The sequence below is a fragment of the Lycium ferocissimum genome, chromosome 1 (assembly GCF_029784015.1).
Source record: "Lycium ferocissimum isolate CSIRO_LF1 chromosome 1, AGI_CSIRO_Lferr_CH_V1, whole genome shotgun sequence".
Taxonomy (NCBI): Eukaryota; Viridiplantae; Streptophyta; class Magnoliopsida; order Solanales; family Solanaceae; genus Lycium; species Lycium ferocissimum.
In genome coordinates this window covers 73,076,715-73,100,542 of record NC_081342.1, presented here as the reverse complement: position 1 = coordinate 73,100,542, position 23,828 = coordinate 73,076,715, and the positions used below count along the sequence as shown (strand labels likewise).

Below are 23,828 nucleotides of genomic sequence, written 5' to 3'. Positions count from 1 at the left end.
TGAGCTCTTATATTTTTTTTTTAATCTTTTTATTTACAAATATCACTTGTGGTTAGGGTAGTTTGCAAGCTCATCAATTATCACAAGATGTTTTGTGAATGTGTAACTCCATGTAAATGTGCTCATGGTTGCGGCCTCGATATGGTTCCCCTGGGTTGAATTGTTTAAAGATAATGGTCAAAAACACATCCGAACTATCATTTTTTTGCGCGTTTCACACCCCAACTATCACATGTTCCCTTTCCTGAACTATCACCATCTATGTATTAAAATACACCTCAGCTATCAGTTGTCCCCTTCTCATACCTGAACGATGGTGATAGTTCAGGTAGGAAAAGGGAACAGGTGATATAGTTGGGGTGTGAAACTCGCAAAAAAAAAAAAACGATACTTCGAATATGTCATCATTAACTCATTATCTTAAGAAATTTATGTTATATCGGTTACTCTGTTGTATATAATTAAATTTAGATAAATTAAAGTTCAGCTAATTTTCGATATTTTAGTTTTAGGATGTCACGCCCATGCACTGTTAATATAGGACGTCTCATTTCTAATAGCAAATCGGAAGTGTACAACTTGTGTTATCACTATTAATTGTTAATTAAAAAGATTGAGACCAAACACTAATAAGAATGCAATTTGCTATTAGTTGGCTATCTAATCATTCTAATAGTACTAATTGCACCAATTTGCATTTCCTTAAGGGATAGCGTTTGAAAAGTTCAAACATGCCTCATTCTATTAGTGAAGACTGACCAAGTCATAAATCATGATAGCTGTATTATCAGAATTAAGGCTGTTAATTGCGAACTAATAGTCATATTTGAATTGTGATTTCTCGGTTATTCAGTAATGTCTCTTAGGAATTCAAACATGTTCGCGTTACAGATGAAATTGTTTATCATTTTATCTCTTCTGTTCAACATCCTATGAAGCACACATAACTTTTGAGTTGATATAACTATCCGGTACATTCCAAAACTCATTGGTCTGACTAGTCTATATTCACACCATGTGAGACCCATTTAAGGAAAAGAGGCTCTCTATCAAGATTTTTTCCATTTTTAGGGCTCAAATCTCAGACTTCTAGTTAAGTATAGAGAAATTTCATCAATTGTCCCACCAAATCCCTTGTTAACGCACTTATAACTAGTAGTTAATTCTTCGATTTATTTGGCTTCAAGGACTATTACACTTTCAACGACACCGAGATACCGTATCGATTACTACCCTTTATCAAGTTGATTTATAATAGCTCGCATTTTCCAATCAGACAAAACGATTCATTATGTAAACCAGTTAACGGACATAAAGTAAAAGAACTTTAAGCTTGCTGTGGTTTTTTCCCCTACCAATTGGGCTCTCCCTTCACGATCTCCATCGGGATGGTCTACAAGGTTCTTAAATAATATTCTTACTGAAGTAAATTCTAGTTCGGAGACTTACAGGTTTTCTCCTTGCGGAAGCGGATCCTCTGCAGCAACTAAGAATCGAATTAGTGGTCGTCGGGAATCCTCATGTACGAATGGAAACCCTTGTTCTACAGCCTAAATAACCTGTTTAAGATATCCAGAGAATTCTACTAACCCTATCCGTTCTCTAGACGATTTAGAGTACATATTCCAATACTCATAATGGTGTTTATATAGACCATATTAAAGCTTAGGGTTAGATTAACTAACGAGCCATCTTGCTTAGTGTATAAGGCTCAACAAATATTTTTCCCTAACACTTACTACAGGACGCTTGCCTAGCCAACGTTGCCACAATATTGTTCTATGCAAGCGGGCGGTTTAGAAGTTCGGCCCGATTTTTTTGGTGTCGTAGGGCAGAAATTGACCTTTCTAATGCATCTTTAGTCATATCGGCATGACCCCACTACTCTGTTTTCGATCGGAGCATCAAGCAGGTGGTCTTTTCTTTCTTAACACGCGGCACATCAACTTGAAGTTTGATTTGAAAATCTCTCTCTATCTTCACAAAAATTCTCACGGCCTTCTTGTAGGTTTGAATTGTTCTTAGGCTACCGTTGACCGGCAGTAAAACTTGAATAACAAGTAATAGGTGAACAAAGCACCAGTGGTCTAGTGGTAGAATGCAATTGAACCCCTGCCACGGTACAGACCATTGTTCGATTCCCGGCTGGTGAATCCAGAGCTGTGATGATAATTGCACTAATTGTGAAGTTGGGTCTTCACAACCATCTGATCAATATGATGAAACTCAGTGCAACTGAGCTCTACCTTTATTTTTCATCTTTTTTTAGTAATCCTAAATACTACTAGTACTAATTACTTCAAAATTAAAGTAATAGGTTAAAGTTAATAACCTTTGTTACTTGTGGTATAAGTGAGTTTGCAACTTGCAAGCTCATCAATAATCATAGGATGTTGTTCTGTAAATGTGTTATTCCATATAAATTTACTCATGGTTGGGGAGTCAATTATTTGGTTCCGACAGTTATTTAAAAACTTAATATCATAAGAGGATCAATTATTTTTGTGTTACACTATTATATATCATCAAAATTAAACTTTTCAAAATTATTGCAGTCATCTCGGTTTCTCTTCGGTATTAATACGGTTCAGTTAATTTTCGAAATTTTATTGTTAATGTATCATGCCCATGCACTGTTAATAGGACGTCTCATTTCTAATAGCAAATCGGAAGTGTACAACCTATGTTATCACTATTAATTGTTAATTAAAGAGATTGAGACCGAATACTAATAAGAATGCAATTTGCTATTCGTCGGCTATCTAATCTTTCTAATAGTACTAATTGCACCAATTTGCATTTCCTTACCAAGTCATAAGAGCTGTGGAGACTTACCAAGTCATAATAGCTGTAATAGACAAAGACCTCTCTTGTATAGACACTTATTGATGTTTCTATTGGGGTGCAAATAAAGTTCTACATTGACAGTTAAAGGATTAAGAATCTATGTAGAAGGTATGGGGATACTTTAATGATGTGAGAACTTTCCAGAAAAATCGTGAAGGCTTGGTTCAAAGCGGATAATATCACACTCTTAAAAATATTTATGCACTAACTTAGCTCAATAACTGATATCATAGCTATGGGTCAACGCGATAAATATGAAGATGACGAAGGTGATGGTGTTTGGCTCGGTTTACTACATTTATTATGCCAAAAGTAGCTTGAAGATACACACACATAAAGAAGCTAGCTTTAAGCTCCGGTAGTCATAAATGCTCGTTATATCGGTGAAACATAGTGAATCTAAAAAGTTGACTCGTTAACCATGGTATGGCTAGTATCTAAGCCAAGATTTTTACTAAGAACAAGATTATTTTTTTGGCTTCCCATCTGGTAATCAGGTACCCACAATAGAGCCCTGCCTAATTCGGATTCGCGTCGCGTAAGGCCTATTTAAGGGGGAAACTCTCCTTAACAAGATTTTTTTTATACTCAGGACTCAAACCCGTAAGCTCTGTATAAGGTTGGAGGGATCCTATCTATCTCATCACAAAAAGTCGGAATTCAAAATAAGAGCTAATAACAGAGGCGGACCTAACTCCCACCCTTCGGAAAATTTTATGTATATATATGTGTATATACCTTGAGAAATTAGTATATATTTAATTGTGCACTCTGACAAACGAAAGTGTCTTTGGGGTACGTTGGTTGCAACTGTTGCTTCCTTTACATGTCACTCCGGATCGAACCCGAATGTCAATTTTAATTATTTTTTGAGCCTATTTTTAGGAAACAATAAGCGTTAAATAAGCTCGCCGCATTCGAACCTGCACTGTCACCACATGTTGCTTGCTTTATGCATCGAGCTATCTCTTTCATTTGCTTCACTGTATTAAATTTTATTTATTACACATATTTGACCTATATACTTGTATTTTCGTCATTGCTACGCTGTTAGTAACCGGCCCGACACGTTATTATCCCTCAGTTGTCATTAAAATTTTTGTTGGCGTTTATGTTAAGATAGTGGTACTCCTGTCGTCTTAAAATCCTGGATCCGCATCTGGTTAAAAAGCAAACAAATGAAAAAGCCTATAATTAATAACTTCAATACTGGAACAAGAAATAACCACTTTTACGTGTTAATCCTTATCAATTAACATGTTAATTAGAAATGAGTAGCCTTTAATTGATCATTGCATAGGTTTAGTAATAACAAAGAATTTGGAGTGGCAAAAAATTCTGCAAGTGATCAGAAAAACAAAGGTCGGTTTCAAAGTCTAGAAAATGATAAATTTGTCAAACCGACCATCGTGGCTTAGGTCCAAACTATACCTTTTTCCAAAATTATTTCCATGAAGAATTGACAACTCCTCTACATGAAAAAAAAGCAGAAAAAGAGTGACCCCTTGAAATTTGAATCCCTGATTAGACAATGTAGTCATCCCACCTTCTATTTTTGTCCAACAGCAGCAGTACCATACACGATTGAAAAATTAAAAATTCAGTGAATAATATACTCGTCTTTTTATTCTTCTTCATGTAAATATCAATTTTTATTGACTAATTCGACAACCATAACATACATCTAACACATACGTCGCATGTTGCCTTCTTGCCATTGAATGGTTGGGTTCTACCTATAAAAGTAAACTTTTTGTAAAAAGCGCTTTACGTCCTCGATAGATCTACTCAACACAAATTTAATGGGTCGTTCGGTAGCTGATTTGGAGGTGAGTTATGCAGGTTTAAATCTTGCATAAGTAATATTAGGTTTGGTAGTTGGTTAAGAGGTAAGTTATTCAGGTATAAAATTAACAAGGTGCTTAGTTTGCAATTTAGCAACTCATATAACTAATACATGTATAAGTTATGAGAGAATCTATATTTTATTTTATGCATGATAAAAGGTGAAGTAACTAATATATGAATGACTAAACCCTGCATAAAAATAATACATATCTCGCATAACTAATTCCTGTATTACTAATACCTGCATAACTTTAACTAGCTACCAAAGGACCCCTAAATTAATGAGTAACACCAGCAAATTTTAGGTATAGCAGATGCTTATTAAACCACACAACAAAAGAGAAAAATCCAATAAATTCAGAGGCGGAGCCAGAATTCGAAATTTGTGGGTTCGGGGTTTTAATTCTTTAAAGTTACTGGGTTCTTAATTAATAATTTATACATAATCAAAAAAAAAATTGATACAAATATATGATTCGGACAAAAGCTACTGGGTTCGGCTGAACCCGCACCGGAAGGGCTAACGCTGCCCCTGCCAATAACCCCTTTTCAAACCTTTGCTAATATTGTATAGATGGCCTTTTCAAACCTTTGCTAATATTGTATAGATGGCCTTTTCTAACCTTTGCTAATATTGTATAGATGGTTCTAATTTTGGCATGGTGAACCAATTAGGAAAGTCATAATTAAGACGGTACAAATAAAGAAAATAATGACAAATTCCATGTAATTACCACTTGAATATATAGCAAGGCCAAACCCTAAATCCCATCAACCTAGACATGCATGCTAGCAAGCAGTTGGAAATCTTTTCTTCATGTATATACCTAACCAGCTTGCACATTTTATTCTTGTAATTTTAACAATCAAGAATTTTTTCGTAAATTAAAAAAATATTTTTCTCAATAACTTAAGATTTTGAATAAGAATATTGTTAGTAAAATACTCTTATCTCTCGTTATCTCATCACACACGATTTTTTCCTGAAACAATTTTACAAGGTCCTAAATGCAGATTGGCGACCAAAATAAATCAAAAAATATTTTATACTCCTTTATTTTAATTTATGGGACACTATTTTATTTTTAGTCCATTCCAAAAAAGAATTTCAAATATAATTATATTTGAAAAGATCTAATTAAAAACTCCACATTTTACCTTATAAGTTACAAACTTTTATAGCGACACATGTGTTATGACATGTTTAATATCACAAGTTTCGAAAATCTCATAGCCACACAAATATTATGACATGTTCAAGACCCCAAGTTTTAAACCTTTTTTAGTTAAACTTCGTACCGAGTCAAATTGTGTCACACGTTGCAGAAAGATTAAAAGAAAAGAAGATAGAAAATAAAGTTGATCTTGTGGAGGAGTTTGCAAGGGGCCCTTTGATAGTGTTGATCAAAATATGCCAAATGCAAAGTGATATTATAAGATTTGATGTCTAAAGTTTTTTTATTTTATTTTCTTCATGAATCATGATGTCAATTTCAACAAAATAAAAAAAAAATACAGCTACGAATTTCCATATCAAAGAAAACAACATGGAGATTACGATAGCAGGGACCATATATTGATAACTGAACAGTGTTATATATTTGTATGAATTTGTTTATTTGTTTTGTAAATAGAAACTCATAATAATGAAAATAATTTGACAATACATTTTTTTCAATTACGAGAAAGGAGTCTTGAATTAAATATTTATACAACAAAAAAATTGACTCTGCGTTCTTTAATTTCAAACGCATGGCTTAAAAATTTATCCATAGAGTTTCACCTTAGAAAAGAAAAGAAAAAAGAGAAGAAGAAAAAGAATAAGGATAAAATTTATTTTGCATCGAGTACATAAGACCTTTTAATTTCATATCTTTTTTTAAGTTATTTTCACTCTTTAATTGTTCATTTGTTGCATTTTCAAAGTCTAGACTCTAGTATACAATTTTGCGAGATGGAAAGTTTAAGAATTAAAAATAAGAATTTATTGAATCTCTGCTCCCAAAAACCATTTTGTAATAATTTTATTTTTGCATACTAAAAAGTAGAAACAGGTGAAATGTTGTAAGAGAATTACAAATTGCATGCAATTAATTTCTTTGGCTAATATTTGCTAGATAACTAGTGAAGCACAATATTGAATAAGGTGGTCCTTTCCAATACGGAAAGTACATTTTTCTGAATATTAAGGACTACAAATTTGTAATGTTCAAAGAGAGCAACATAAGGATTAGAGCTTCTCAATTTATAGTGACATCATAGGATCATTGAAGGTTATGGTTGAATGGATGGGTGATTTGCACTCTTGGCCATATTTCGTGTTGGTCTTTCGTTTTTGTCCCTCATAATAAATAAGATTTTCGCGGGGCATAAATTTATATTTTCGCAGCATCATAGTATTCCAAAAATTATGCCTCACATGACTTCACTTTCTAAAAAAACTTATAACCAACCCATTCGAAGGCAAACCGTGAAACTTCTTCAGAATGGATCTCTCAGCCTTTAACAAGAGGTTTCGAGTTCGAAGTTTGAGAATGCATTTTTTATTTTATTTAATGAGCTCTTATATGGCACTAAATCGAATTAGTTAGGCCACCTAGATTTTGTGGTGGAATATATAGGATTTCACCCTTAATTAGAGGTCTTGAATTTTATTTTAAATCTGTTTTGAAAAAGAGTAATGTCACATTTTTACATTAAGAAATCTTCAACTTTAAGCATATTATATTATTAATCTTAATGATATGTTTTTATAGTCGCATATATAAATGTCATGACATGTAGGCTGAATACATTGACAACCTTTTAAACTTGCCAGTAAATTTCATTTACACACTCATAACTATAATTTATTTGGATTGAGCACCTGAACACATGATAAAGTGTTAGTATTGGACACTTCCGACTCAAATTTTTTGAAAACTTCTGAACGTATTCTCGAACACCCATAACGTAGATACAATTAAACCACTTAAACTATATTACCTCCTTCAATAATACACATTAACCTCAATAAGTCGTAAAATCTCAGGCAAGAAATTAGTTGAAGCACAATTAAATAGATTTTTTTTTTTTTGGATTTCCCACTCGATGACAAGTATCCATATTGGAGTCCGATTAAATCTAGATTCGCGTTGGAAAGTCCCACATTGTGTGCAGCCGCTCCCTAACAAAGGCGACCTCATACCCAGGAGGACTCAAAATTTGAGACATATGGTTATGATTGAATGAGTATATTTTACCACTCCACTACAAACCCTTGCTATCATCTCGAAGCCATTTTTTTAATTTTATATAAACTCCCCTAATAATAGCAATTTTTATATTGCTAAGCATGATAACATAATTACGTCATCCATATTTTTCTAGGATTATTATATTTTATCTTTATTACATTTTTGGTTGTTCAGATAAAGGATGGAGCAATGACGTGGCCTTTGGGATTAATGGGGACTAAAGGAGCTGTCGTTTTAGTCGGCGTCGGCTCGCAGCGCTGTATACCATACAATTCAACCAAGACTCAACTTTTTCCTCTTTAACTAATAAACCCCACTACTTAAACAACCCCCCCCCCCCCCCGCCCAAAACCACCACACCCCCTCTCCCACCTTGCACAATTCCCTTATCGTCATCTTAAAAAAAGAAAAAAAAATGTAGCGTCACCTGAGATTTACGTCTCTCCTCGTGTTAGATAAAACGTTTTGTATTACTTTCATACTTTTTAAAATCGGTTAAAAGACCCTTGATTTTAATTTTACATAGTAGATCAAAATATTTGAGCACGAAGTGGGAGTGGGTTAGTGGTCATGGCTCTTATATAGGTAGCACCGGCATTCTTGAGGGCGAAAAGCATCACTCAAGAGTGGAAATTGTGATGCAATTAGATACTTTATTAAGAAAATTCAAAATATATAAAGAGTAGACACACTAAGAAGTTGAGGGGATTCAAGATTTACTCTATTAAAAAATTGACCTTATATATACAATATAATCTTCTGAAGAAACCCCTTTACCTCCCCTAAGCTTCGCCTCTCGGTGGGAAGGGGTTACATTGATATCCGAAAGGGGGAAGACGTGCACAGATACTTGATTTGGGGCCACTCTTTAAGTTATGTCCTTCCTATGTTTTTTTGCAGGTTTATGTATGTTGAAATAATTTTATACCTGAGGTGTCCAAAATCGCAATAAAATGCCTGAAGTTTGAACTTCAGTAAAAGTTTGTCAATTTTGTCTGAACTTCAGTCACATACGACTAAAGTTTAGGCGTTCATGCTTAAAGTTCAGTTGAATATTTTTTTCTAAAAATATTGACTTTTTTGAATTTCAATAATCCAACGCATGATACAACACCCAATCTATTTCAGAAAAGCTCAACTTGAAACATAAATTGCATATATCTTTAAAGAGCAACCTCAATCATTTATTTATCAAAATAATAATAGATTTAACAAACTCATTTTGTAATAATAATAATTTACTAATATTTTTAAGCTTTTCCAAGCAACACTCACTTCATTAAAACTCATTCATAAGAAGAGGCGAAATTTTCCACCGAAAGATACAAAGGGTACGATTTTGGATTTGATTTTTTGGAAGAGACGTGTTAGGTGTATATATATCATATGCAAATACAGAAAAAAGCTTTTTGGGTCATAAATGAAAAGACATGTGGACCCATACGTACACGAGCCCTGTCTACAAAAAGATAACTTTACGACTTTAATGAAATAAAATTTTGGACCCCATTTTGATAGCAGCCTTTTTGTGTTTTATCACCACTCACGTCTATTTTTGGCTACCACAATCCATCAATCCATCCACGCTATACTAGTAGAAAATTGGTCTTCAAAAACTTAGTTTATTTTCTTGTTCTCAACCAATGACAGATCCTGGATATTTTCTTGTTCTCAATCAATGACAGATCCTGGATAGCTTATTCATTTTCTCAATCAGTGACAGATTCAAGATTTTTATTGAGAGGGTTGAAAAATAAAAATATAGTGACAGATATTTGAATTTGGAACCTCAAGATAAAATTTGAACACCCTAAACCACTATACCAATCTCTTTTCTTGTGTTCAGAGTATTCAAAATCTATATATGTATATAAAAAAATAAAAAAAATATCTTATATATACAGTGTAATTTTTTATCGAGTGTGTTCACCTAGATCCACCCTTGTTCTCAATATAAGATTGCAATGCACACCGTGAAGAGGGAGAACTGACATTGTAACTTTATGGAATCTGAATTTTATAATAGTTATTTTAAGTGTTAATTTAAATTTAATATTGATACATTTAAGCAGAGGCAGAGCCAGGATCTGAAGCTTGTGGGTTCGGAGTTCTAATTCTTTAAAATTACTAGGTTCTTAATTAATTATTTGTACATATTTGACAAAAATTTTAATACAAATATATGATTTGGACAAAAGCTATTGGGTTCGGCTAAACCTGCACCTAAAGGGCTGGCTCCGCCCCTGTATTTAAGAAGTTTCTTACATAAATGCGTTATGGAGCAAAAATTATTGAATACGATCAAATCTGAATCTAGACTTCTACCTCTGTCCTTCACAACATGAGATGGTCCAAATAAAGTAATATGGTTAGTAAGAATTCATATAGCCAACTCTAAGTTGTTTGAGATTGAGATGTAGTAGTAGTAATAGTACTAGTTGTTATTGTTGTACAAGTTCTATGCATACTCTAGTACCAAAACTATTTACACAATAGAATTAGTTAAAATTTAATTGTAAGTAATTCTGCCTAATGAATCTTAATTAGGAGCCCGAATAAATGATATATAACACGTTATGTAGATTAAATTACAATGACGGTGAAAAAAACTTTCACGCTAATAGTGTATATCAATGGAAGATCCACAATATAATATGTGGATTCACTTGAACCCAACACTTTTCATAAATTTTATATATGTATTAAAAAAATTACTGGATAGTTATAAGTATTTGGCCGTGAACTCAATCATTGTTGAATATCAACTTGAGGTTGTTAACCCCTCTACTTTATCAAATGTTGAATCCGCCCGTAGTTACGTAACATTATTCCAATCTCATCCATTCCCAATTGAATTCACCTCAATTTGTGTGCATATTTCTAGTTTCTTATATATATGTAAGGTAATATCTACATGGCTCGAGTCTCAAGAACCCTTATTTTGGGACTATTTGGATTGACTATTCTTAATGAATTTACACAATCTAAGCGAGAAAAGACAAATTAGATTAATAATGTGTATTTTAGAAGAAAAAAGAAGAAGAGAAGATTAGACGATCATAGTCCCACGGGTCCGGAGCCTAAATGGCACAAAATTGGATTAAAATTGTCAAAAGGGGTTGTCAAATTTTTTATAGATCAAAGGGGGTTAATCGTGCAGCCCTACACGATTTACTCCCTTCCTTTTTAACTCCGTTCCTTCCGTCAACTTTAAAAAAAAAAAAAGTTAAAGGGGCAAATCGTGTGCATGTACACGATTCGCCAAAATTTCATTTTGCAAATCGTGTACATGCACACGATTTGCCCCTTTAACTTTTTTTTTTTCTTACTTGATTTGCCCTTCGACTTTTTTTTTTTTACTACTCATATATCATGTGTTTCTTTTTTCCTAATGTTAACTTATTTTTTATTTTTCATTTGTTGTCACATTTGATTCAAAAATATTTTAACTCAAATAAAGTCATACAATAATTAAAAATTTATGAAATAATATGTAAAAATACAAAATACAAAATACAAAAAAAAAGTTTAATAAACATCACACATTATCTGAATAAAACGTCACACATATAGGTGATGAGGCATATTGGCCACCTTCTCCATTCAGTTTAATTGCAAACACTGAATACGAGCGAATTTCAGGAGCGCGGAGTACAACAAGAAGGAGGAATGAAATGGATATAGCTCCTGCTCCCATGGCTAGGAAGTGTAGTACGTGCAAGGAAATGGGTCACAACAAGAATCGTTGCCCCTTGCGAAACCAATAGCTGTTGTTTTTTTGGTTATTATGTTTTTCCTAAGTTGTACGTTGTTATTTCCTTATGTAATTTTCTACGAATATGTCGTCTTAATTGTGTGACGTTTATTCGTATAATGTGTGATGTTTATTAAACTTTTTTTTTGTATTTTGTATTTTTACATATTATTTCATAAATTTTTAATTATTGTATGACTTTATTTGAGTTAAAATATTTTTGAATCAAATGTGACAACAAATGAAAAATAAAAAATAAGTTAACATTAGGAAGAAAGAAACACATGATATATGAGTAGTAGGAAAAAAAAAGTTAGAAGGGCAAATCAAGTAAGGAAAAAAAAAAAGTTAAAGGGGCAAATCGTGCGCATGCACACGATTTGCCCCTTTAACTTTTTTTTTTTTTTTTTTAAAAGTTGATGGAAGGAACGGCATGCACACGATTTGCCCCTTTAACTTTTTTTTTTTTTTAAAAGTTGATGGAAGGAACGGAGTTAAAAAGGAAGGGGGTAAATCGTGTAGGGCTGCACGATTAACCCCCTTTGGTCTATAAAAAATTTCACAACCCCTTTTGACAATTTTGATCCAATTTTGTGCCATTTAGGCTCCGGACTCATAGTCCCACTGCTAAGATAAAACAAGTTGCATTTGACAAGTTAACCACCAACTTCAAATCAAAATTAAAGTATTTAATTTAGTAGTAGTCGTACATGTTGCACTCGAATTTCAAATGAAACGTCGATTAAAAAGATTTTTGGTGTTGGATTTAGATTTTTGTTTAGCTAATTTAGTACAAAGGAGATTTTATGGGTTCAAAATTTCCAATTAATGATATGCAATTTTGACGAAGACCTACTTAGCAATTCATTATTCACGAAAATGGATGTTGCTACTTTTGACTTTCTTCATAATAGTGTACTCCCTCCGTTTACTTTTATTTGTTCAGTATTCTAAAAATACATTTTCACATTTACCTGTCACTTTTAGCATATTAAGAAAAAATAATTTCTTTTTTTCCTCTTTTACCCATAGTATTAATTACGCATTTCAAATCATTTTTCAAGTTCATTAAAAATATGCACCAACTAATATGAGTATTATGGTAAATTATGCACTTCATTTATTATTTCGTAAGGGGTGTGCAAAATCCATAGTGAACAAGTAAAAGTGAACGGAGGGAGTAATATGCAATTTCTACTTAGCCGTTTGGACATGATTTGAAACCATGATTTGAAATCATGTTTGGACATGCAATTTGGATTTCTTAAGTTGTATTTTTTCTTATAGACATAAAACCCCCACAAGTTGTGAAAACTATCAAAACATTCCTAATTCATATACAATCTTACCAAATGAGCAAGTCATAGTTCATAACAAAATTAATACGCTACTAGAAGGCCTTTCTAAAAATATAACATCAATTGATCAAACTTTAGTTCAATAAAAAAGAAAATTTAACATGAATAGTAATGTAACTATGACTTGGTAGAAGTTAAAACATAAATAAAGATTGGTCGAAGTTAATGAGGTTGATAAATGGTTGGTGGGAGTAATTGTTAAAAATATCTACCAACTTATGGGTCTTTTTTTACAAAATATAAATTTATGGGTCAAGTTTTACATTTAAATTTTTTGAAACCATGGTTTGACAAAAAAGATTAGATACGGATAAGTAGATCAAAGCAGTATTAAAATGAAAACAACGAGAATGAAAAAGCCATGATAAAGTAGCCTGAAAAAAGAGGCAGTAGCTACCACAGATAAATAAGGTAAGAGGCAGTAACTACAATCAATATACAAATGAATACACTAATCGCAGTACAGGAAATAACGACATGTAACAGAAGTCGCAGGGCAAGAAACTATACAAGTAATACTACGCCTACTACTATGGACCTACTAAGTAGGGCAACACACGACTACCTACTACCTTATACCCTAATCTGTGTTCTCCATAGCCTCCTATCTAAGGTCATGTCCTCAGTAAGTTGTACCTTCGCCATGTCCTGTCTAATTACCTCTCCTTAATACTTCTTCGGCCTACCTCTACCTCTCCTAAAACCGTCCATAGCCAACCTCTCACACCTCCGCACTGAAGCATCCATGCATCTCCTTTGCACATGACCAAACCATCTCAACCTCGTTTCCCGCATCTTATCATCTACCGAGACCACTCCCACTGTCCTGGAAATCTTCATTTCTAGTCTTATCTCTCCTAGTATGCTTGCACATCCATCGCAACATTCTCATTTCCGCTACTTTAAGCTTATGAACGCGAAAGTTCTTGACTGACCAACACTCCGCCCCATAACATAACAAAGTCGTGGATTGTTACTCAAGGGTCTAACTGGATATCTTAAAAAGCTCTTTCAATCTTTTTTGTCTAGAACAACATAATCAAGAGGAGCAAAGCTAAACAACACCCGCTTTGGGGTAATTCCCCCTGAAGTTGGAGCTAATTGAACCATTTTTCACCTTGAAGTGGTCAACATATGCGGAATTTTGACCAATTTTCACCTCGAATTCGAGTTCTTGAAATAAAATAAAATAAAATGATAAAAAAACTTGTATCCCTTTAATCGATCATAGGTAATATTATTCAACATTAGTTTGACCAATGAATTTCAAATAATACTCCCTCTGTTTCAATTTATGTGAATCTATTTCCTTATTAGTCCGTGCCAAAAAGAATGACATCTTTCTATATTTGGAAACACTTTACTTTTATGCAATGATTTATAGCCACACAAAATATATGTGACTTATGTAGGACCACAAGTTTAAAAGTCTTCTCTTCTTTCTTAAACTCCGATTAAATGCTTAACGTTCACATAAATTGAAACGAAGTGAAAGATATCATTATATTAAAGAAAATGGAAGCATATTTCTCCTGCCAAAAAGGAGGAGGTGTAAAGAAGAAGGAAGCTACACAGCTCAAAAGTTCTCTTTGAGTCATTACTCATTACTGCTGACTATCCTGCAATATTTTAGAGTAACATAAATTCATAAAGTAGTTTTTTGTGTCTCATCAATAAAGAGTTAAACCAAAAAATAAATAAATAGGGACCACTCTTTATGGGGTCCACACAGACAATGCTAGCCATTTGGCAAAATCAAATAGTCAAACCATACCAGTTGTTACTTGTGAATGTGACTTCTTCTAAAAAGCTTCTTTTCAAACTCTTCACTGATTTACAGCCTGTTTACGAGGGATGTACAAATCTTTCACTAAGATATTTTTCATTCTTGTACAACATTGTCTTCAATGCAATGCACATTCTTGTTTGAACTTACATTAGTTAGTCATGAACAAATAATATGTATTTTCACTTTAATTTGCAACTCTCAAGGCCAAATCGTTTGATTCGGTGTTAACATTAAACAGGGATAAATCGAATATTATCCATGATTAATTATGCAGGGGGTACTTCAGCCAGCCGCTAGTTACGAAGGATTAAGGGGGTTCAATTGAATTCCATTCATCGACAACTTACACTGCGTAAATAGAGAAATAATGAGTTCTTGTGTAATATATAAACTGTTGAATCTTCTTGGTATAAGAAACATTTTCAGTGTAACATTATATAGAATCTTTTTGAATCCCTTTATATAAATTGTTGTCTCCTACTGTCCCAGTACCCGTCGATTTCTTAAAACCGTCCAATTTTTAAGTCAATTCTCCCTTCGTACTACGGTTTTTTTTTTTTTTTTTTTTTTTTTTTTTTTTTAACATTATTAGTGTTATTTAATAGACTACAACATGTCACTCATCATTTATTCTAAGTTATCGATCAATATTATTAGAAATAATTACCTGCATTTATCTTTTACGAGACCTGATTGTGTCAATATATATGGAAATTTTAAGCCATCAATGGATATAACTTATACACTTATAGTTATTGCATGGGTAGGTCAAGAGACTGTTGAAAGAGCTAAAAGTGAAAAGGTAAATCATAAATGTGAACTATTGAAAACAAAAAGTTAAGGGCCTTTAGAAGAGGAAAGAACATGGTACTTTCTTCTGCAGCTATAAATACAGCAAAGAGAAAACCAAACTTTGACACAGACCGTAAGATATCAAACACAAAAACTTTATTCCAAAATCCAAACTGCCCCTTATTTCCATTTTTTTTTCCTTATATAAGCCAATCATCAAGAACAAGTTCTCTAACTTTTAACAGATTCTCATATTTTCTTGGATTCAGTGTATTTCTTTTTAGATTCTCTCTTTTAGTTTCTTCAACTTGTCTTTGTTAAATCTCAAGAAAAGGGACAATTTTTGTAGTACCCTTTCCCCTTTTTGCTTTCTCTTTTCTCCTACATCACTTGTCTACCCTGGGAATTTATTTTCTTGAAGATTTTTTTTTTTTGAGTAAACATGAGTACAATTCAAGAAGACATGCCTTACACATATGATGAGGCTGCTCAAATTAGATCTTCTTTATCTCAAATCCTACTAACAAGTAGCACTAACACTTTAGACTCAATCTTTTCTCATTGCCAAGAACCCAAAAATCAATTGTCTACTACTACTAATCCTGTTCTTGAGCCACTAGGTTCTTCAGTCTACCTAAGACAAAAAGATTTGCTACAAAAATTTTGGGAACAAAATAGAACAAATATCACAATTCCAACGACTTCCACACTTCAAAAAAACACTTCATATTCACAAAGTTATGTTAGTCCAAACAAGAAAAACTCATATAGAGGAGTGAGGCAAAGGCATTGGGGAAAATGGGTGGCTGAAATAAGACTTCCTCAGAATAGATTGAGAGTTTGGCTTGGAACTTATGACAGTGCTGAAGCTGCAGCTTATGCTTATGACAGAGCTGCATATAAACTTCGCGGTGAATATGCACGATTGAACTTTCCAAATCTACGTGATCCGAGTGAGTTGGGATTTGGAGATAGCACAAAGATGAATGCTTTGAAGAATTCAGTGGACGCTAAGATTCAAGCTATTTGCCAAAAGGTTAAGAGGGAGAGAGCTAAAAAGGGTGCCAAGAAAATTGTTGAAAGTGAGAAAAAAGTTGCAAAAAATGTGGAGTTGGACTCATCATCTTCTTGTTCTTCTTCATTGGTTGGTAGTGAAAGTTGGAGTCATAGTGATGTGATTTCACAAAGTAGTTGTGAAGATGGATTCTTGAAGAGTGAGAATTCACCTTGTTCTGTTCTTGGTTACTGCCCCGTGGGGCCCGAGAACGATGACAGCTATATCACTAGCATCACACATCAATTCGAACAACCGATGATGGAAATGGAGTTCGAAGATAACACTCTTGCAAGAATGCCTTCTTTTGATCCTGAGTTGATATGGGCGGTTCTGGCTAATTAGAAGTTATTTCGATTTACATAGACGGATTTAAATTTAAAATATATGGATTGTGACCGCAATGCCTTTTTGCTTACTACATCTGAGCCAAAACTATTGGATTTTACCGAACCCGTAACTTCAACTGTAGAGACGCCCCTGCTTACCCTCCACGTGACTTATTTTTTTTTTTTTTTTTTTTTACCTCAAAGCGATTTGGGGTTATTTTTAGAATCTCTTCTTGAGATTTAGTAAGACCAGTTTATGTTGTGGGAAATGTAAATTTTTAATTTTGAAGATGTGTAGCTATTCAGTTATGATTTCATTTGTCAAGTTTATCAGTATCAGTCTCTTGTTTCTGACTTTTGTTTCTTTCTGGGATGAACAGAGAATATTTTAAAATGCACATTCCCAGTTTTATGTACTCAAATTATTAGGAATTTTGCTTGATTATAATAAAGTTTGCATCTTTTAAACCATATTGTAGATTTCCCTATTTTTTGCTTGGAGAGGAATGATATTTTATATAAAGAGAAAGTTCACATCCCTTTACACCATCATTAATTAATCAAAATGGTTTCAGTCTCAAATTAGTTGAGATCGACTATACACATAACTTTTATCTATTTTATTCTATTCGAGTCCCATGTCTCAAAAAAATTCAATATAGATTTACCTAATGTCAGTATCTCAACAAATTCGATATAGATCTAACTAATATTAACTGACAGTATAATGAAACTGTTATGCCATCAGCGTGTTCAAGTTACTAATTTCACTTTTATATGTATATATATATATATATATATATATATATATATATATATATATTAGAAAAGATTGTTTTGGGGAAGAATGAAGATTTTCTTGGAAAATAAATGTGAAGAACAACAATGCCACATCTCTTGAATTACCATATGGTGGATCATGTGATGCAGAAAGCTATATCAGAATTGAAAAAGCCACATGTGGAAAACCGGAGCTCTTTAAGAAGTGTTGGTGGTCCTGTGTTCTTGTTTTCTTTCTCACCTACTCATTCTCTTCTTCTTTTTGGAGATGCACAACTTTTGTTCTGAGAAGAAAAGACCTATTAGGTTCAAATCCCATCAGAAGAAAAAAAAAATATTAGTAGGTGATTTCGTTTCATCTATCCAAGTCTGGGTTGATAGAGCTTCCCGATGAATACACTGGTGGGACGTAGCAGTCCCGTAGTCCCGTGGTATTTCTCTGACTAATAGTGAAGAAATCTAAAGAAAAAAAAAAAAACCTACGTGTATTCTCTTACTAAGAGTGAAGAAATCCAAAGTAAAAAAGAAAGAAAGAAGTGGTCCCAATTCATGTTGTGGATCAATGTGATCCACCAAATGCAAAGTAGATGATGGTGATGCCTCAATAGAGCTTGTCTGACTTATAATATAACAGCAACATTAAGAACTCTTTGGGGCATAATTATTTCTCAGACTTGTCACTGTTTGAGAATGTTACTTTGAATATGCCAATTATTTGTCTAGCTTCATCTACACTACATGCACAAATGTGATCAACTTAACCAGCTCTTCTCGGTAGATGCAGAACTGACAAACTTCTGAGCTGACAAGCTTTTGAAAAAAGGATATATATGAGATGTTTAAACAAATTTCAGATCAGAGAATGAGAGAAAAGTAAAATGTTATAATATAAGACAACACATAAGTTTACATGACAAACATGCTTTTGGGCCAATATGCCTTGGCCCAAAGACAACTCCGTTTGTCCATTGGATCAACTGGGACAATACATATCTTAGGCAGGGTGGATGCACAGTTTCTGTTGCAAGTTCACGTGAACCCAGTAATTTTTACCCGAACTCTCTATATACGTAAAAAAATCCCTAAATATCTATAAATATTTGACTGTGAATCACCTTATCATTGTATATATTAACTTGAAGTCGCGGTAAGAACCCATAAACTTCAAATTCAAATTCTGAATCCACCTCTAGACGTAGGCTTGGTTTTTGACAAATATATGTGTATAGAGAAGTAGGATGTAGTCAAAGTATTTGATTCGACCTTAGCTTCTTGGAATTCTAGTTTCTTTGGCAGATTATGTAAGGAGATTTAGTCTTTTAGCATGATAATGTGCTGTTGCTTATAAATTTCCTCACCCTTTTACCTTATTGAATGTGTTCTTGAAGTTTTGTATAAGTCCAATATAAAAGCTTAAATAAACAAGACGTTGCAACTTCAAGGCAAATCTTGTATGTTGTGCATTACTTAGATGTAATAGTTGCAAAATCTCCTCTACTTGACTAACAACTTAGTGAAATGGAAAAGAATAATAAGTAATAGAAGGCACACCTGGAAATGCTCATAGGCATAATTTTCAGTATCTCATGATTCAAGAACATGTTTTCACGCAAAAGCAGTTATACTCTCGAAGACAACTTTCAAGACTGATAGAAAGAGGAGTCAAAATGGATTTGACAGTTAAGCACCTAAACTTTCCTGTCCTTCTGGGCTGGACTAGTTAGACCTTGTACTGGACTTTAGCAGCAAGCTGGTCCACTCATATGGGCTATTCGCTAAATCTTACCATTGCACAGTGCATAGTGATAGTAATCATGCGCAGATCTAACATGTCGTATGTGAGTTTACATGAATCCAGTACTTTTGCCCAAACTATGTACATGTGTTAAGGAATTCATAAAATATTTATAAATATTTGATTGTGAACCCATATTGTAAAATTAACTTGAGGTCGTTGTAGGAACCCATAAACTTCAATTGTATCAAGAGATTAAAGCTTTGTTTGGATAAAAAAAATTGCAGCCTAGTTTTTATACATTGTGGACTGCCCCTTTCTCTGGGATTTGTCTCTCCAATGTCTATCTTCATGTCACCCTAGGACCACAAAACTCTCAACGGAAATGCTCTTCATATTAGGAAAAGGAGAGTGAGGGGAAGCGGGGGCAGCCCTCAGCCCGATCGTCCAATCCGTTCCAAATAGGCATTAATGTTAAAAGGAGCTGCAATTCAAATCAGGCTGGCCTTGTGGAGAGCTCATCAGCACCCACCAAGCTGGTGCATGCTCTACTTTCTTATATGGTCGGGAGCATTTCTCATAAGCAAAATTTGGTTGGTAAACCACACCAGGTGCTTACACCATGATCAATTCAACTTACTGTAATTAAGTGATTTAATAATGTGAAAATATACGTTAATTCACCATGATTAATAAATAGTTTTGTATATTCAAACATATGTTATGTATCCATTGATTTGATGTAAACATGTGATACAAGTTTTTACGAAATTGGTCTCGCTATATGATCGGGAACAATCCTCAGTTCATGAGTTAACTTTAGAAGGTTCAATTCTTAATATAATATCAGTGTCAGACACACATCCCAGCATATGGTTTAGTCAACGTTGAGCCCCATATTATGTTGTTCACCCTTTAATTCGGGTTGGGCGTGGGGGGTATTGAGTTTGTCCCACATGGACTTATGGGATGGGGATTCGGTCTTACCTCAGCTTCTTTCTAAGTATAATTAGGTCCAACATCCATTCCTTATCCGTAGTTTAGCCAAAAACTAGATGAATCAAGATGGGGCTAAGCAAGCAGCAATCTCTCTCCTTCCCAAAGAGCCACCCAGAGTAAATACTCAATGCATCAACAAGTTCATTGCTTTTCTCTAGAAAATCAGATTCAATAGCACCAGTTATACAACTAACATCAGATTGAAAAAAACAACAGTTGATCTAATCGAATGTCAATCCAAGCATAAAAACTACCTTTGCTATCCAAAAATCAGGAACTTCTATTCCAGCATTAAACAAAGTTTTTCTGTATATATAAGCCAAGACTTACAAATGTCTAGTACAATCATATGGCAACATATTCCCAAAACGTATTCATATAGTAATAATTAGTATACTTTCTAGTTCTTACTACATCCCACATGGATGCAAAGTTAATTACAAACCACATCAAAACAAACCAAAATAACACACATATATATACTTATATAGTTCTATTATACATTATACAAAACGTTAGCATATACGCTTCAATCAAAGTAGTTATGCAGGAACTTACGAACACTTCTCATGAATCCACCTTTCTTCTCTTCCTTCTTATGCCACTTATTCTCTTTCTTAGCTTTTTCTTCTTCTGCTTCACCATTGTTATAATGAAAACGCTTCCTTAATTTCATTCTATCGAAGCTATAATGGTCTTCACCATAGTGCTTCGCATAAAGCTTTGACATTTTGTCATCCTCATCATCATCAACATGATGAGCATGGAATTGATTTAAAGAGAATTCTTGGTTCAGTTCTCCACCTTAACGGCATAAAATAGGATTGATCAAATTCTATTGAGTTTGACTCATAGTGATAGCTCAAATAAAAGATATGAAACAAGTAGCTGTAAATTAAAATTAGAACTAGCACAATTTGCAAAATTAAAAGCCTTTGCACAATTTGCTTTTCACTTTTCAATTTAATTTTACCAAACTTAGAGATCTTCCTCATTTCGTGGAAACTTCAAAAAAAAATTCACTTCATTTAAAAATCAGCGTGTGGCCATGGAAAATCCAAATACAACTTGAAGTTGTATTTGGAATTTGGAAAACATCTAAAACTTTGTTTTCACTTCTTCCACACACTTCTTCCACCGAAAAGCTATAACCAAATACAACTCCATCTTAAAAAATCCCAAAGAAAGTGAAAAATAGTTGATTTCTATGGCCAAACGTTGTTTTCACTTTTTTTCACTTTCAGTACATCCAAACAACCAAATATTATTTGCAAAAAACTATAACCAAACACAATTCCATCTTTAAAAATTCCAAATAAAGTGAAAAATTGTTGATTTCTAAGGCCAAACACCTACTTAGTTATTTACTTACATGAGGAGTCTTATAGTTGATTTAGCAGAATATTCAGTTTCTTAGTTTTACTATGAGTCTAATAATAACATTTAGTTGTAACAAGAGTTTACTACTTTGTTTATTATGTGCCTTACGATTAATACTTCCCTCCATCCCAAATTAAGTTTCTTATTTGGTCTGTCCAAAAAAATGCCTCTTTCTATATTTAGTAAGTTAACAATTCAAACATCCTACGTACCAAGTTTATAACCACAAGATTGAAAAGACATTTTAGTAAATTATACCCATCTTTAATTTAGAATCCGCAACTAGTTTGAAAAACAAGTCATCTATCAATTGTTCAATTTTTTATTTCCTAAAGACTCTCAATAATGTACGTAGTAAAAAACCACACCTTAAATTTTTGAGGCCTTATCTCTTTCTTAAACTACGTGTCTCTAGTCTAAACACTTAAATTGGAACTATAAAATTTATATGAGACAATTTTTCATCCATAAATTATCATTTTTTCAACTAGTTTGCAAAACACACATCATCTATCAATTTTTTTTTTGATGACTTATAATGGGAACGCTTCCCTAGTATGCAGCAACACATTTAGTTGTAGCAGGAGTCTACTACTTTGTTTATTATGTGCCTTATTATTAATACTATAAAATTTACATGAGACAAACTTTTCATCCATATTTTCTACCTTTTATTATGTGGCTTATGATTATTTACATGAGACAAACTTTTCATCCATATTTCCTACCTTTCTCATTTTCATTTTCTCAATTTAAACCACATTTAGCAGAGAGTCTACTACCGCTTATTATTAATACTATAAAATTTACATGAGACAAACTTTTCATCCATATTTTCTACCTTTTATTATGTGCCTTATGATTATTTAAGGACAAACTTTTCATCCATATTTCCTACCTTTCTCATTTTCAATTTAATTTCACCAAAATACATTTAGCTGTAGCAGGAGTCCTACCTACTTTGTTTATTATGTGCCTCAACTATAAAATTTACATGAGACAAACTTTTCATCCATATTTTCTACCTTTTATTATGTGGCTTATGATTATTTACATGAGACAAACTTTTCATCCATGTTTTCTACCTTTCTCCTTTAATTTTCACTTTTTCACTTCAATTTCACCAAAATTACCTTGATCTTCGCGCTTCTGTTCGCGATCACCGTCTTCTTCGTCGTCGTCGTGGTGATGGTGGTGGTGAGGTGATTGATCCTTCAATTTCATTTTCCGTAACATCTCACGATCTTCTAGAAACTTCCAAATCTTCTTCTCTTTATGATCATCGTAGTGGTGGCGTTGGTGGTGGAAATTGAACCGATCTGATGGAATCTGTTGCACGCCGATACGGTACACAAACTTATCAAAGTCAATGTTATTTTTCTTCGACGAAAGTATCATATCATTATTACCGTAAGGGATCTGATGTTTAAATACCGGATTCCGGTGGTGACGACATAGGCGGAACGGTAAATTTGATTGCAGACGGAAACGACGGTTGATTGGACGGAATCTAACTAAGGTTAACGGCACGTGATGTTCGGTGCGGATGACGTCATTTTCCGAGGGGAGTTTGAGGTGAGTGACGTCATTTTCCGGTTCAGTCAACGGAGTACGAGCAAGTGAGAGGGTGAAAAAGAGGAATAGAATGGTAACGGAGAGTTTTGCCATAGTGAAAAAAGTTAATTTTGTTGAAATGAAATGAAGTGAATTTTGGTATATATATGGTGGGGTAACGGGCAGTTTGGGCAGGCTAATGGGGTAACGGGCAACTCGGTGACGACCACGTGGGTGGAATTGAATTACCCGCTAAATTTTCTCGGGTCTTTTAATTTGTACTACTACTAATATAATATTCGAGGGAATTGGCATTTGGAAAATTCTCTTTGACTAAATCTTAGACATATACCAAGTATAATTAATTAAATAG

At 33.5% G+C, this 23,828-nt stretch overlaps 2 protein-coding genes and 1 non-coding gene across 4 annotated transcripts; 2 read left to right on the top strand and 1 right to left on the bottom strand.

The window, feature by feature from the left end:
• Positions 1 to 2,157: 2,157 nt before the first annotated feature.
• LOC132031809 (small nucleolar RNA snoR114) lies at positions 2,158 to 2,243 on the top strand. The gene has a single exon (XR_009408352.1). It is a non-coding gene; the product is annotated as a small nucleolar RNA snoR114 (small nucleolar RNA).
• Positions 2,244 to 15,735: 13,492 nt separating this feature from the next.
• On the top strand, positions 15,736 to 17,361 carry LOC132060085 (ethylene-responsive transcription factor ERF061-like). The gene has a single exon (XM_059452967.1). The coding sequence runs from the start codon at positions 16,067 to 16,069 to the stop codon at positions 17,021 to 17,023; it is 957 nt and encodes a 318-aa protein (XP_059308950.1). The 5' UTR covers positions 15,736 to 16,066; the 3' UTR covers positions 17,024 to 17,361.
• A 3,451-nt stretch (positions 17,362 to 20,812) lies between these two features.
• LOC132060073 (uncharacterized) lies at positions 20,813 to 23,606 on the bottom strand. 2 transcript variants are annotated; one of them, XM_059452955.1, is made up of 3 exons: positions 23,104 to 23,606; positions 23,035 to 23,052; positions 20,813 to 21,325 (listed from the first exon to the last, which is right to left on the bottom strand). In XM_059452955.1, exons 1-3 carry the CDS (start codon positions 23,567 to 23,569, stop codon positions 21,051 to 21,053), a joined length of 759 nt encoding a protein of 252 aa, XP_059308938.1. In that variant the 5' UTR covers positions 23,570 to 23,606; the 3' UTR covers positions 20,813 to 21,050. The 2 variants fall into 2 exon arrangements, with proteins under 2 accessions (XP_059308938.1, XP_059308929.1); XM_059452946.1 differs by having other exon boundaries at positions 23,035 to 23,605.
• Positions 23,607 to 23,828: the final 222 nt, after the last annotated feature.

What these genes read in the sequence shown, in the direction of transcription:
- LOC132060073 (XM_059452946.1), bottom strand. Translation starts at nt 23,569, where the DNA reads ATGGCAAAACTCTCCGTTACCATTCTATTCCTCTTTTTCACCCTCTCA. An exon ending in ACAGAAGCGCGAAGATCAAG is followed by an intron (nt 21,326 to 23,034) that starts GTAATTTTGGTG and finishes TATGCCGTTAAG; the next exon opens with GTGGAGAACTGAACCAAGAA.
- LOC132060085 (XM_059452967.1), top strand. Translation starts at nt 16,067, where the DNA reads ATGAGTACAATTCAAGAAGACATGCCTTACACATATGATGAGGCTGCT.